Source organism: Salvelinus fontinalis, chromosome 13, assembly GCF_029448725.1.
Source record: "Salvelinus fontinalis isolate EN_2023a chromosome 13, ASM2944872v1, whole genome shotgun sequence".
NCBI lineage: Eukaryota > Metazoa > Chordata > Actinopteri > Salmoniformes > Salmonidae > Salvelinus > Salvelinus fontinalis.
Genome location: NC_074677.1, coordinates 43,530,993 through 43,547,334, shown reverse-complemented (window position 1 = coordinate 43,547,334; position 16,342 = coordinate 43,530,993). Strand labels below are relative to the sequence as shown.

At 41.7% G+C, this 16,342-nt stretch overlaps 1 protein-coding gene across 1 annotated transcript; it reads right to left on the bottom strand.

Moving 5' to 3' along the window:
- Positions 1-642: 642 nt before the first annotated feature.
- Positions 643-14,795, bottom strand: dpagt1 (dolichyl-phosphate (UDP-N-acetylglucosamine) N-acetylglucosaminephosphotransferase 1 (GlcNAc-1-P transferase)). Its single transcript, XM_055942961.1, has 9 exons — positions 13,880-14,795; positions 13,631-13,751; positions 10,603-10,816; positions 10,102-10,248; positions 9,854-9,938; positions 6,621-6,809; positions 6,359-6,446; positions 6,012-6,167; positions 643-3,456 (listed from the first exon to the last, which is right to left on the bottom strand). Exons 1-9 carry the CDS (start codon positions 14,032-14,034, stop codon positions 3,391-3,393), a joined length of 1,221 nt encoding a protein of 406 aa, XP_055798936.1. The 5' UTR covers positions 14,035-14,795; the 3' UTR covers positions 643-3,390.
- Positions 14,796-16,342: the final 1,547 nt, after the last annotated feature.

The window sequence follows — 16,342 nt, the reverse complement described above, 5'->3', positions numbered from 1 at the left end:
GAAGAAATAAATGTGGAGGCTGTTCTGAAAGAGAAGAGACTGAGAAACAGCAAGAGGCATTTCAGCTATGAGGCTCATGATGAACCAGTGACTGATGCACTGAAAAACCTTGAAGTCAAGTACTTCAACATTGTAATCGACTCTGCTGTGACATCCATGGATGAGAGATTTGAAACACTCAACCAGGTGAAAACCAAATATGGAGTGCTGCTGAACTTCAGCACAGCCTTTCAGATGTCCAGTGAATCTTTAAAGGCTCACTGCATGGAAGTTGAAAACACTCTAACCTTCAGAGATGACTGTGACATCAGTGGAATGGATCTGGCACACGACATTCAGAATTGACCTGATCTGCCTTCAGATAAGATGACTGCCTTTTGAGCTGCTCTCCTTTCTCTGTGAGAAAAACCTGGAGGAACTCTATCCTAACCTTTGGATAGCCCTAAGAATTGCAGTCACAGTAGCATCGGCAGAGAGGAGCTTTTCCAAATGAAAGCTCATCAAAAGCTACCTGAGGTCTTCCATGTCACAGGAATGTTTGAGTGGTCTGGCCATCATGAGTATAAATCATGACGTGGGGAAACACATGTCCTATGATGACATCATTGATGATTTTACCTTCAAGAAAGTGCAGAAGAGGAATATTTTGATGGTAAGATTTTAATTCAAACATTCAAATGTTTACACACTTAGTAACATTTTAAGAGTGTATGTCAGGAGTGCACTTGTGTAAATGACTGCTTAACTATGTGACATACTTTCTCAATTTCTTCCAGACAGTCCAGACAGACTGGTGTCTATGCTGATGCTGAAAATGCCCAGGCTGTAGAGAGAACCAAAGTTAATCACCCAGCTGTATAGGTTTTATTTTACTATTTTGAGACATATAGCTGCAGCCATAGCCTATAGGCTTATGTTTACATTGTATAGACAAAGCTAATTGTATAATATTGTGAGGACTGGACTAATTACCAGGCAGCAGAGCCAAATCTCAGTGTTACATTTAATTATTTTCTAAATTGTATATTTTCTCCAATTTCTTATTTATGTTAATATTCACTTATCTTAAGATTCTATGGAAAATATTATATTCAATAAATATTGTTTGCTTATACCTCATTCTGTTCTGTAGAGGTCTACTTATTCTTAGACCGACAGATGGAGCAAACTGCTTTAAAGGAGGGAGGATTGTAGTGGGAGCACTGGGGTGTCAGGTGTGACTGTGTGGCAATGGCAAATGGTTTACATGGCTCACAGGTCAGGTAGGAGGGCCCCTTAGTAGAATTTTGCTTAGGGCCCCAGGGAGGTCAGGACCGGCTCTGGTACTCTAGCAATAACATCTGCTAACCATGTGTATGTGACCAATACATGTTGCTTGGTTCGGGAGATGACCAAGAAACCGATGGTCCCTCTGACAGACCTCCATAGTTCCTCTGTGGCGATGAGAGAACCTCCCAGAAGGACAACCATCTCTGCAGCACTCCATCAATCAGGCCTAGTGATTGATGGAGTGGCCAGACAGAAGCCACTCCTCAGTAAAAGGCACATGACAGCCCACTTGGTGTTTTCCAAAAGGCACTCTCAGACCATGAGAAACGCAGAAGTGGCTTCAGAACAAGTCTCTGAACGTTCTTGAGTGGCCCACCCAGAGCCCGGACTTGAACCCGATTGAACATCTCTGGAAAGACCTGAAAATAGTTGTGTAGCAACGCTCCCCAGCCAACCTGACAGAGCTAGAGAATCTGAGAAACTCCCCAAATACAAGCGTGCCAAACATGTAGCGTTATACCCAAGAAGACTTGAGGCTGTAATCGCTGCCAAAGGTGTCTCAACAAAGTATTGAGTAAAGCATCTGAATACTTATGTAAATGTCATTTTTTTTTGTTGATTTTTAAAAATAAGTGTGTAAAAATTTATTGTTTTTTCTTTGTCATTATGGGGTATTGTGTGTAGATTGATGAGTGGAAAAAAACATTTTAGAATAAGGCGTAACATAACAAATGTAACAACGTAACAAAATGTGGAAAAAGTCAAGATGCCTGAACACTTTCCTAATGCACTGTATATTTACAGTTTATGACTGTGTGATATGGGGGTTGGAGACTTGTTTATTTAGGCATTACAAAGAAAAACTTTTATAAACCGTAGCAACACTGCCATGTTGCACTGAGCCTTGCTGTTGGAAACCCACAGTGTACGACATTTGGCTGTAGTAGATGCATCTCGACTTCACTCCTTGACTTTCGGTTGCTTCAGGCTTACCACTCAAACAAGGCCACGGACTTCTGCTCCATTGGGTCGTGCACATCTTTTTAGTGATGTCAGCATACCCGTCTATAAGCCTCAGGTAGCAAATTAGCAATAAAAACAATGTTTGTGGACATATTTTGGCCGGACTAAAACCTCTAGCTTCACCTCTTCCTCTCTGCCGTAGTGTCTTCATTCATACTGTACTGTCTGAGTCAGCCCCATGTTCTGTCTTGGCCAATCATGTACTGTAAAGTGGTTCTGTACACCTAGAATATTGTCCTCAAAAAGCATGAATGTTTCAAACCTTCTGGTTAGAAATATCAGTAGTGACTGTATTCAGCATTATTTCAGTGTCTCAAAATGATTAAATAACCATTTCAGAAAGGAAATGATTTGTTCTGAGCACTTCCTGGTTGGAGTATTCCATTGCAAGAGTAAAACATCACTCAAGTTTTTTTTAACTTGTATTTACATTCCCACAACCAGCAGAATTGTCCAGTGTCAAAACAAATTAGCATTACGAAGGCAAAGCTTACAAATACATTATAAACTGAGAAAAGTTCACATTCCATGTCCTCCTCCTTCATAAAAATTCACCTCCTAATCGATAATACTTTCATGTAGCCCTTGTAATCTCACCACTACTGCTCTGGAGTTCCCTCCACCCTCAACTCCTCTAGGACTAAAGAAACGCTTTAAACCCCCTCAGAGAAGAACTAAAAAAATATCCTCCCAATCCCTCCATATGCAATCTGTCTGTCACAAAGAGTAGCCATCCTCAATATAGACTGGGTTTTGACCTGTGCATGGACCTCTTGCCTTTCTTTTCACAACTGTATGATTGTGCTTAATTGCTCATCCTGAAAGAGTTAATTTAGCAGATCCTGAATTCTATCAATTGTGATGCCTTTGAGTGGCATGAATTTTTCTCCTGTTCTTTTTCCTTTGAAGAACTGAGGTCATCCTCAGCTGTCAGTCGTGTTATAAACAGACCCATTTTAAAGCAGATAAGGATAGGTGAAGCAATAATCAAGGAATCAATAGTCAAAATCATCTTCATGGATCAGACGCAGTTGGTCCAGCATAGTTGGACATCCCTCTCTGTAGTCTCTCAGCTTTCGCTCTGTAGCTGTGGCATCTCTAGACATCGTAGAAGAGGCGAACCAGGTGATAGCGGATCCCGAAAGCCAACGCACTCCCCAGTACCTGAGACGGAGACAAATATGAATTATGCGTTAAAGGTTATTCAAAGATATCGTAGAATCGCTCACAAAGGGGCTTCATATACACGACATTACCAAACTGTTGCTACAAAGTCGGAAGCAAAGAATCGTCTATAATGTCATTGTATGCTGTAGCATTAAGGGGCCTAGCCCGAACCATGAAAAACAGCCCCAGACCATTATTCCTCCTACACCAAACTTTACAGTTTGCACTATGTATTGGGGCAGGTAGCGTTCTCCTGGCATCTGCCAAACCCAGATTAGTCCTTTGGACTGCCAGATGGTGAAGCGTGATTCATCACTCCAGAGAATGCGTTTCCACTGCTCCAGAGTCCAATGGCGGCGAGCTTTCAACCACTCCAGCCGATGATTGGCATTGCGCATGGTGATCCAAGGCTTGTGTGTGGCTGCTCGGCCATGGAAACCCATTTCATGAAGCTCCCGACGAACAGTCCTTGTGCTGACGTTGCTTCCAGGGGCAGTTTGGAACTCGGTAGTGAGTGTTGCAACCTAGGACAGACCATCTGGTTCTGTGAGCTTGTGTGGCCGACCACTTCCCGGCAGAGACGTTGTTGCTCCAAGACGTTTCCACTTCACAATAACAGCACTTATAATTGACAGGGCAGCTCTAGCAGGGCAGAAATTTTACGAATTGACTTGTTGGAAAGGTGGCATCCTATGACGGTGCAACATTGAAAGTCATTGAGCTCTTTAGTAAGGCCATTTTACTGCAATCTATGGAGATTGCATGGCTGTGTACTCGATTTTATACACCCTGTCAGCAAACGGGTGTGGCTGAAATAGCCAAATCCACTCATTTAAAGGGGTGTCCACATAATTTTGTATGTATATATAATGTACCTTAACTTATTCATAATATTATAACAATATGGCAATTTTAGCAGACTAAGCGACTTACAGAACTGTCAACATTGACAGTGATACATATGTCACATACATAACATGTATGTGACAGCCGATGTAAGTAAGACCTTTAAACAGGTCAACATTCACTAGGCCGCAGGGCCCTATGGATTACCAGGACGTGTACTGCGAACATGCGCTGACCAACTGGCAAGTGTCTTCACTGACATTTTCAACCTCTCCCTGTCCGAGTCTGTAATACCAACATGTTTCAAGCAGACCACCATAGTCCCTGTGCCCAAGGACACTAAAGGTAACCTGCCTCAATGACTTCTGACCCGTAGCACTCATGTCTGTAGCCATGAAGTGCTTTGAAAGGCTGGTCATGGCTCCCAACACTATTATCCCAGAAACCCTAGACACACCCCAATTTGCATACCGCCCCAACAGATCCACAGATGAAGCAATCTCTATTGCACTCCACACTGCCCTTTCCCACTTGGACAAAAGGAACACCTATGTGAGAATGCTATTCATTGACTCCACCTCAGTGTTCAACACCATAGTGGCCTCAAAGCTCATCAATAAGCTAAGGACCCTGGGACTAAACACCTCCCTCTGCAACTGGATCCTGGACTTCTTGACGGGCCGCCCCCAGGTGATAAGGGTAGGTAACAACACATCCGCCACACTGATCCTCAACACAGGGGCCCCTCAGGGTTGCGTGCTCAGTCCCCTCCAGTACTCCCTGTTCACTCATGACTGATCAAGACACAGGAGATGATTGTGGACTACAGGAAAAAGAGGACCGAGCACGCCCCCATTCTCATCGACGGGGCTGAAGTGGAGCAGGTTGAGAGCTTCAAGTTCCACCAACAAACTAACATGGTCCAAGCACACCAAGACAGTCGTGAAGAGGGCACGACAAAACTTATTCCCCCTCAGGAGACTGAAAAGATTTGTCATGGGTCCTCAGATCCTCAAAAGGTTTTACAGCTGCACCATTGAGAGCATCCTGACAGGTTGTATCACTGCCTGTTATGGCAACTGCTCGGCCTCCGACCGCAAGACACTACAAAGTGTAGTGCGTACGGCCCAGTATATCACTGGGGCCAAGCTTCCTGCCATCCAGGACCTCTATAACAGGTGGGGTCTGAGGAAGGCCCTAAAAATTGTCAAAGACTCCAGCCACCCTAGTCATAGACTGTTCTCTCTGCTACCGCACGGCAAGTGGTACCGGAGCTAGGTACAAGAGGCTTCTAAACAGCTTCTACCCCCAAGCCATAAGACTCCTGAACAATTAAACAAATGGCTACCCAGACTATTTCCATTGCCCCCCCCTGTCTTTTACACCGCTGCTACTCTGTTGTTATCATCTATGCACAGTCACTAATAACTCTACCTACATGTACATATTACCTCAACTAACCAGTGCCCCCACACATTCACTCTGTACCGGTACCCCCCTGTATATAGTCTGACTATTGTTATTTCACTGCTGCTCTAATTACTTGTCACTTTTATTTCTTATTCTTATTTTATTTTTTTTAACTGCATTGTTGGTTAGGGGCTAGTAAGTAAGCATTTCACTGTAAAGTCTACACCTGTATTCGGCGCATGTGACAAATACAATTCGATTTGATTTGACTCAGGAATTAGACCCGTTGTCGATACCTGTATGAGCAGCATGATCGTGGTGAGATCTCTCTCGTGTGTGGGTCCCAGTATCTTCAGCACCAGGTTTATTAAGGTCATGTTGTTACACTCCACAAACTCATCATCGCCCTCCTGGCCACGCTTCACTTCCAGCACCCGCAGCATCTCCGCCACCTGATGGGCGAAAAATACACAACAGCAAAAATGATAAACACACCGCCATTCATTATCCACGCAAGTCAAAGCTTTCGTTCGTTCATATCAATCTACCTGACCCAAGTCAAACATTTCCACCGATTCCACTCTTTTGGACCACCAAAATAAATGTCACATTCACACCCCCAACATGTGTACATAATGATTACCTGTAAAATAAGATTTCCCAATTTGGAGAGGTCCCTCCTTTTGAATTTAGACCAACTCATTCCTAGTTTTCCTGTGTCTGGGTTCAGTCTTCATGCATCAGGCAAATATAGGAAGGGAAAAAAACACAATGAGGATCACTTTTATAACAAGGGATTATAATCTGAAAAGAAAAGATCATGGAATTGTATCAAAAGTACTATACCATATGTATACTATATCAATGCCATCATAGGAGTAAGGGAGAAAGAGCTGTGGTGTTACCTGGGGAGGCGGTGCCTGGGACAGGGCACTACATGGAATAGCTGGGGTAGTGAGTAGACAAAGTTGACCACTTGAGGAATGAAGAAGAGCAGCATGGTTTTGCTGAAGTGCCCCAGGATTCCTACCACTGCAAAGGTCATCCCCGCAAAGTAGCAAAAGGTGTCTCCCACAAACACAGACGAAGGGTACCTGTAGTAAAGGCAACACGTGTTGTGTATGTTGGCAATAATTTACAACGCGCTTTATAACAGCAACACCATAAACAATAGCCGTTTCTGAATACCTACACTTGCATTCTAAATAGTAGGCATTTTAGGTATGCAAAAAAGAATGTTTTATAGTATAAAAAAAATTGAGTTTAGTTAAATGCCAGGATGTTATACTCATTTCGGTTTTTCATTTAGCAGAATAAACTGCACACTTTTGAGGAAAAGAATTGTCTTTTGATTATCAGCTGATAATGAGATAAGAGACCCAAATGAACAAATGGCGGTAATGCGCATTAGATGACACACTCTTAGGATGGGTGAGCCTAGTACAGTGCCTTCAGAAAGTATTCACACCCCTAGACTTTTTCCACATTTTTGTGTTACAGCCTGAATGTAAAATGGATTAAATTGAATTTTGTGTCACTGGCCTACACACAATACCCCATAATGTCAAAGTGGAACTGTTTTTAGAAATGTTTACAAATTAATAAAAAATGAAAAGCTGAAATGTCTTGAGTCAATAAATAGGGTCAATAAATAGGCAATGTGTGTCAATCTAATTAACATAATAAAGAAATCCCCATCCAAATTTGTCAGTTTAAGCTAGAGATATGGGGTTTTTGCATGGGCTGCGTCTCAATCCACCACATCTGCCTATGTCGGCCTTCCGCATCTGCAGTGGAAAGGGGCCAAGGTACAGCGGTGTTTGTCAGACCATTAGAGATACCGAAAACCGTTCTTCTCGCGGGAACGTCTGTAGCGTCCGAACGGGTTGGCCTACAAAAAGAGGAGACTCATGAACACCATGGTGTTCTCCGTTTTGCGCTAATACCGCAACAAGTCTCAGTGGACTCATCTGAAGGTAACTAATGCACATGAATGGAAATATGAAGGTAGTTTTGTGCCCCAAAAAATAAGGCGTTAAATATGTGTCAAAAAAAACAAATATTTCCTGAGCTTATATCACCTAAATATAGGACAGACACTTCAAAACCTAATTATTTATTTTGTGACTTTATTTTTTGCCATTTACGAATGTGTTATTCAATATGTTTCTATGGGCTATAGTAGTAAAAGTCAAATTCAATATTTGTTTTGATACTTAAAGGGGTCCTACAATTCTAAATCAAATAGCTAAATGAGACATGATATGACCATCTCAAAACAATTCCATATGTTAGCTTAGTAATTCCATATGTTACTATGTTAGCTCCATATGTTAGCTTACCCCCCCCCCCCCCCAACGGCTTAGACTTTTAGAGGTTAACGTGATTTTCAAATGACTCATCTCTGTACCCCACACATACAGCTAAGTGTAAGGTCCCCCTCAGTCGAGCAGTGAATTTCAAACACAGATTCAACCACAAAGACCAGAGACGTTTTCCAATGCTTCGCAAAGGCCACCTATTGGTAGATGGGTACAAATAAAATAAGCAGACATTGAGCGTGATGAAATTATTAATTACATTTTGGATGGTGTATCAATACACTCAGTCACTACAAAGATACAGGCGTCCTTCCTAACTCAGTTGCTGGAGAGGAAGGAAAAAACTCAGGGATTTCACCATGAGGCCAATGGTGACTTTAAAACAGTTACAGAGTTTAATGGCTGTGATAGGGGAAGACTGAGGATGGATCAACAACATTGTAGTTACGCCACAATACTAACCTAAATGACAGAGTGAAAAGAAGGAAGTCTTTTACAGAATAAAATATATTTAAAAAATTTAAAAAAATCCTGTTTGCAATAAGGCAGTAAAGTAAAACTGCAAAACAAAATGTGGCAGTGAAATTAACTTTATGTCCTGAATACAAAGCATTATGTTTGGGGTCAAATCCTACGACACGGAGTACCACTCTTCATATTTTCAAGCATGGTGGTGGCTCCATCAAGTTATGCGTCACGGTTGTTAGAATGGACGGACCAAGGCGCAGCGTGATTTGAGTTCCACATTTTATTTCACGGTGAAACTTCCAACAAAACAATAAAACAAACAACGAAACGTGACTTACGTGGTGCAACAAGCACATACACAAACAATATCCCACAACCCAGGTGGGAACAATGGAGAACTTAAATATGATCCCCAATTAGAGACAACGACAATCAGCTGCCTCTAATTGGGAACCATACAACAAAACAAACATAGAAATAGGAAAACTAGAACACCCCCCGACCTACAACACCATAGAGAACCCCGAGGGCTCTCTATGGTCAGGGCGTGACATTATGGGTATGCTTGACATCGGCAAGGACTAGGGAGTATTTTGGGATAAAAAGAAAGGGAATAGAGCTAAGCAGAGGCAAAATCCCAGAGGAAAACCTGGTTGTCTGCTTTCCAACAGACACTGGGAGACAAATTCACCTTTCAGCAGGGCAATAACCTAAAACACGAGGCCAGATATTCACTGGAGTTTCTTACGAAGATGACATTGAATGTTCCTGAGTGGCCTAGTTAGTTTTGACTTAAAATCGTCTTGAAAATCTATGGCAAAACTTGAAAATAGCTGTCGAGCAATGATCAACAGCTAACTTGACAGCTTAAAGATTTTTAAAAAGAATAATGTGAAATATTGTACGATCCAGGTGTGCAAAGCTCTTAGAGACTTACCCAGAAAGGCTCACGACTGTAATCGCTGCCAAAGGTAATTCTAACATGTATTGACTCAGGGGTGTGAATACTTATGTAAATGAGATGTCTGCATTTCCTTTTCAATAAATTTGCTAACATTTCTTAAAACTTGTTTTCAATTTGTCATTATGGGGTATTGTGTGTAGATGGGTGAGATTTTTTTATTTATTTAATCAAATTTGCATTCAGGCTGTAACAATAAAATGTGGAATACGTCAAAGAGTATGGATACTTTCTGAAGGCACTGTATTTTGGTATTTGTTGCTTACTGCATTCATTTTTACGAAACAGTGCGTTCTAAATAGTATGTAGTACAATTAGTACAGAGTATGTCGTTTTAGGAAGTAGTAGACAAGACAGATTTCAGACACGGCCAGTGTCTCCAACTCACCAGTTGTGGTAGAAAAGTGCTAAAGTTGTGAAGAAGAACGGGAGCATGAAGTAAAGGGAGAAAATGTGGTCGTCTCTGTAGTCTCCTGCAAAAGTCAAAAAGAGTGTGCACAATTACATCCACATTTCTATATATTAGACCAGGAAAGGTTCCTTGATTTATTTTAAACATTTGGTAGGATGTGTAGACACATAATTGAAGCACTGAGAACAGGGGATGTTGATGAACAATAGAAAACCGCCACTTACCACCAAGCTCAAGCAGGTTGAAGATGATGATGGAGCCAGAGATGAAGAGCGCCTGTCCTGACTCGATGCCGTTGATGCCTGCCAGGATGTTGATGGCATTAGTACAGAAAACTGCCAGCATGCCCATGTAGACATAGTAGAGAATACCTACAGAGAAGAGATAACATCAATCAGCATAAGATGTACAACAAAGCACGGAGGATGACTTACAATGTTAGTGAAATTGATACATCGCCAGTGGGTAAAACTGGTTGAAATGACGTCATTACAACCAGATAACAAGTAGATATACTGTTTGTAAAGTAGTTGGAATTTATATAATTTCAACCAGTTTTGTCTGAAGAAACACTATGAATATTTATAATCCAGCTCTCCTGTGGCTGTGTGCAAACTAAGAGGACCTTCAAGAGAAATTTGCATTGTGCCCAAACGAAATATGTGATACAGATGACGTTATGTTTGCCTCTCCAGTCTGTCATTTTTATTGTGACATTCACTCACCCAGATCCAAGTGCATCCCCAGTAAGAGCCTGAAGGGCTTGGGCACCACAATGACAGTGTTGCCGAAGTTGGTGAAGTAGACCATGAGCAGCGGCAGGGAGGCTATGGTGGGCAGCAGGAGCTTGTGTCTCCAGCGCAGGTTCAACACGTCATCAGCGAAACCCAGGAAGATCATACAGCAGATGGCTAGTAGAGCACCAATTAGCTGGACAAACTGGTCAGGATAGAACAAGCAGGCAGAAATGTTGAGCAATGTCAGCCTGTCACGTTACGAATGTTCTGTGCTACAAATCCTGAAAAACAGGCCAGAGATACTTTGTCTGGGATTTTTTGTCTTGCAGTCTCTGATTTTTGTGTATCGTGTTTTGTGTGGACCGCAGGAAGAGTTCCTGTTGCTATAGATGGGTTAGCTGATAACGCCACAAAAAAACAATTAGCACGCTTCAATGGGGCAGAAGTCCATGTGTTGTTGTGATTCTGGATGGTCAGATAGCAAACAACAATGACAATAAGCTGCCATGTGGGTACCGTAGGTGGCTTGTTTTAGCTAGTTTTTATCTTGTTCTTGATTCCATCTATTGTTTTAAGGTGTTTTGACTGATGTAACGTCTATGCTAATATGGCTAAAATTAGCTCGCTAGCTAAACAACAACTGTACTGATGTATGAGTGAAAACAAGTGTTCATTGTGCACATTTATTTATTATTGGAGATTAAATAGTTTACATGTTGTCAACGATCTATGCCAACCCCCTCTGTTTTGCACCATAGCGCACTCGTCAGTTCTCTTTCGTTTTCGTAACGGGTTTCCAAATCACTTAATATCAAAGATGTTTAAAGTCACACCACAACCTTACTGTACCCACATGATCTGTCACTATAAAAGGCAGTGTGGCGTGACATACTGTCTTTTTTTCACTCATGTTTACACTATATATATACAAAAGTATGTGGAAACACCTTCAAATTAGAGGATTCAACTATTTCAGCCACACCCGTTGCTGAAAGGTGTATCAAATCGAGCACACAGCCATGCAATCTCCATAGACAAACACTAGCAGCAGAATGGCCTTACTGAAGAGTGACTTTCAACAAGGCACGGTCATAGGATGCTGCCTTTTCAACAAGACAGTTCGTCAAATTTATGCCCTGCTAGGGTTGTCCTCAACTGTAAGTGCTGTTATTGTGAAGTGGATACGTCTAGGAGCAACAACGGCTCAGCCGCTAAGTGGTAGGCTACACAAGCTCACAGAATGGGACCGCCGAGTGCTGAAGCGCGTAAAAATCACCTGTCCTCGGTTGCAACACTCACTACTGAGCCATTGGATTCAGGAGCAGTGGAAATGCGTTTTTTGGAGTGACGAATCACGCTTCACCATCATGCAGTCCGATGGACTAATCTGGGTTTGGCGGATGCCAGGAGAACGCTACCTGCCCCAGTCATTATGGGGTATTGTGTGTAGATTGAGGGGGAAAAAAACTTTCATCTATTTTAGAATATGGCTGTAACGTAACAAAATGTTGAAAAAGTGAATGGGTCTGAATACTTTCCGAGTGCACTGTATATATAGAATATATATACAAGGCCAAGAGGATATATATATCTATTCTAGTCAAGGCTATATAACTAACACCTTTTCTATTTATATACTGTCCATGTCTATACACACCGTCATACACATTTATATTCTGGACTGTCATTGCTCGTTCTGATAATTCTAAATTCCTTTTTATGTTTTGTGTTTTGTATTGTATTGTTAGGTATTACTGCACCGGTGGAGCTAGAAACATAAGCATTTCGCTGCACCTGGGATAACTTCTGCAAAATATGTGTACAACACAAATAACATTTCATTTGGGAGCTAGATGTTGTCCACGGTTTTCACTTGAGCTATGTGAGCTCTCAGTCAAGAATGCCTTTCTATTGGCTATTGTTTCAGTCAAGCGTGTTAGAGAATTCCATGTGCTTTATACCCATCCTTCACGCCTCACATTAGCAGAAGATGGATCTAAGGCAGTGCTTCGGCCAAATCCAGCATTCTTACCTAAGGTGCTTTCATGATCACATACTAAACAGCCCTCAATCATAGCGACATTTCACCCACCTCTCCACAGGAGAGTCGTGAGTTGCATACACTTTGTCCGGTTAGGGCATTGAGTGCCTATCTTGCTGCAAAAAGAACTGTTCGTCAAACAGAACAGCTTTTTGTCTGTTATGAGGAGAACACCAAAGGGCACGCTGTCTCAAAGCATAGATTGGCACATTGGGTTATGCTGCAGCAGGTAGACCAACTACAGACGGGGCGGTAGCACACCAGGGGCATGGCCACTTCATGGGCCCTGTTGAGAAGGGCCTCCCTGGACTCTATCTGTGCTGCCGCAAGTTGGGCAACACCGATGACTTTCATGAGGTACTACAGAATCACCATCAGTGGGGTCGGTAGTTCTGGACACGGCACGCTCTCTCAACCCAGATAAGTGAGCATACTGTGAGCCTTGAACCTCATTTTGTAAGTTCTAACTTTCAGCTTGCTTATACAGTTGTATACCATCGTTGTAATTCTGTGGTACCCTGTTGGGTAATTATATTCTATTGCATCCTGTGGTGAATGCAAGGACATCCCAGGGACTAAGTTAAATGGTAAGTTATACCCCTCTTTGGAACAGCATCTCCCATAGGTCGTTTGGCGACCCGGTACGAAAACGAAAGAGAACGTTGGGTTATGGATGTAACCTTGATTCTCTAAGTAGAGTAACGGGTCGCCAAGCTTTCATGTCATTCCTCCACCTCTGCGGGGTTCAAGTGAAGTAATAGACAGTATGTCGCGCCACATCGCTTTTATAGTGACAGGTCACGCGGGTACAGTAAGGGTGTGGCATATCTTTAAACTTCTTTGAAATTAAGCTTCTCAATCACATCGCTAAACAACCAAACCGTCCATTGCAACAGCTAATGGGGATACAAATAAACAAATAACAGACAGAATAATAGGTACAGTATAGGTAACTCCCCCAGTTCCCTCACCCACCTCATTGTGTGGGAAGCCAGTGCATTGCTCTTCTACAAAGCAGCTGAGGAAAGGCACTGGGATGAAACAGAACATGATAATGAGGAACACGGTCCCACTGATGACACCCTGAGACTCTGGCCTGCAAAGAGGAGAAATTAAAATAAATCAGGACAAAACCACAACAAACAACAAAAAACGAGTAAAATAGATTAACATAGGCTAATGGATAGTAGATCATTGGTAAACAATTTATATTGATAAACGTACACTTCCTTCTTGTTAGTTTTGTTCAGATCCATCCCATAGAGTCTGGCTGAGATGAAGTGGTCTTTGAAGGCTGGAATTAGCTTTAATGTGGCCAAGGACCCAAGTGCAGACATGCACCCGTTGATAACAAGGGGTAGGACAGGAATTGGCGACATGTTTTCTGGATATTCTTAAGACTTGCCTGGATGAGGTTATATCTGATACCTATCTAACTACCTGTGCTAGATAACTTGCTATCATATATCTAGCTAACTAACTAACTAGCTGAAGCCGACCCTCAAACTTTGAGCAAGCTAGTTTACACTGTCAACAACCCCACATAATGTGTCTTCATATTGAGCGAATGAGCTTTAACAATTTAACAATAGTAGCTAGAAACTAAAGTTGTTTTTATCTGGCAAGCTAGTTAACAAGCAAGCTAAATGATCTGACAGGTAGCTAGCTGGTACAAACTGTCTCTCTTTGCATCAACAGCATTCGCAGAATCCTCTACCGAAGCATGTGTCTAATCATTTTTCAAATAATAGAAATCGCGAAATGACATGCATGTTATCTGAAAAATACAGTTTGCTAAAACGACAATCCCTATATTCTCAGTTCTTGTTCTTTCCTAGTTTATAGCTCAGTAGTTCCTAGTCGAACGGTGGAACAACCATAGAGAATGCTAGAGAGTGCATCGCTATGTATTATCTATTATGGCGTCTGTGAGCGCACGGGCAGCGTTATTGAGGCAATCTCCATTTTGAAGTCGTCAATGTTCTTCTTCACAATTGACTGATCCCTCCTGGTACCCGGTTGGACGTGACTCCAACATGGTCATCAGGAAGGATCAGCCAATGAAGTTGAAAATACCACCCAGTTGACTACATTAAAATTGTGGAAATTACCTTTTAGCTACTAGATGCCTTTATCATTCTCTATGGGGACAACCGAAGTTCCACGTCTACTTCCGGTTATGTGAACCGCTAAAACCCTGGTAAGGTTATTATTGTTATATGTGACAACAACTCTCTTCACAATTATTTCTCACGTAATTGGTTTCACTATCTATCAAAATTAGACCTCTTCATTTAGATCGAAAATGGGTTTTAATCAGTTTCAGGCGGACGCATTACAGGGTAACACGGAAGTTTGCTGTAACTCTTCTTCTTCGTTTCTGAATGTATCGTAAATCCGATGTCATTGTATAAAATGACACTTACTCAGTGGCTCCCTGGGCGACCCCCCAAAAAAGCACCATTCTACACTAACTGTAATTTTTATTCAGACATTTGGAACAGCACAAATAAATAATCATAACATTTAAAACTATATAAATATGAATATATCCACAAAAATAAAAAGTAACAAAGACAAATAGAAACAAATTGTAGTATATAAATACAAATTGAAAAAATAATCTAATTATTACACTTACCCTAATGCTAACAAAAAACACACAAATAAAATAAAATTGCACAAATCCGATGTCACAAAATTGGATAACACACTTATAAAGAAGAGAACCTGATTATTACACTATTGCACTTCAAACAAGAAACACACAAACTAAATTGCACAACTAATTTAATTACTAATTGCATCAGTACTGTACAAAGTAAGAGGTGCGCTATTTGTTTGCGCTCCCCCTACCTCGGGCTTCCAGTGGGGAGACCTGAGGTCAACCTACCCCCGCCCCCTCCCCATCTCGTACTTCTGAGTGGGAGACCTTCCCAGGCAGTAGCCTGCCTAACTCACAAACTAGAATCAGGGCGCCAACTCCGACAAGGTTAATTGACCCACATTCCCACGTGATATCATTGACGTGACATGCAAATGAGCGATAGAAAACGGATCGCGCAAATGTCACCATTTGGAATATTTATTTTATTTATTTAGTGTGGGGTGCCCCATGCCGCCCCCGGCAAGATGCTGCCCTGGGCGGCTGCCCATATCGCCTATGCCTAAATCCGCCACTGCACTTACTGTTGGACTGTATGAGCAGCAGTAGGTGCAACTTTTTCCTCTCCTCTGGTAATACTTTAGTTAGTTGCATTATTATCAGGCTGTTGTGTTGCCAATTTATGACTGGCATAACAGGATCGCTATATTCTCCTCTATTAAAACATGTTACACATATTCTTGTACAAGCCTTAATTTCTATAAAATGTGTGCATATGCCTGACAATGGCTGAATGCCATGGAAAGTTCCAATCCTTCCACCAGCAGTAGCGGTGCATGGATAAAATCCCTGAGGAAGCCTGAAAAAAGCCATATGACAACATACAGTTGAAGTCAGAAGTTTACATACACTTAGATTGGAGTCATTAAAACTGGTTTATCAACCACTCCACAAATTTCTTGTTAACAAACTATAGTTTTGGCAAGTTGGTTAGGACATCTACTTTGTGCATGACACAAGTCATTTTTCCAACAATTGTTTACAGACAGATTATTTCACTTATAATTCACTGTATCACAATT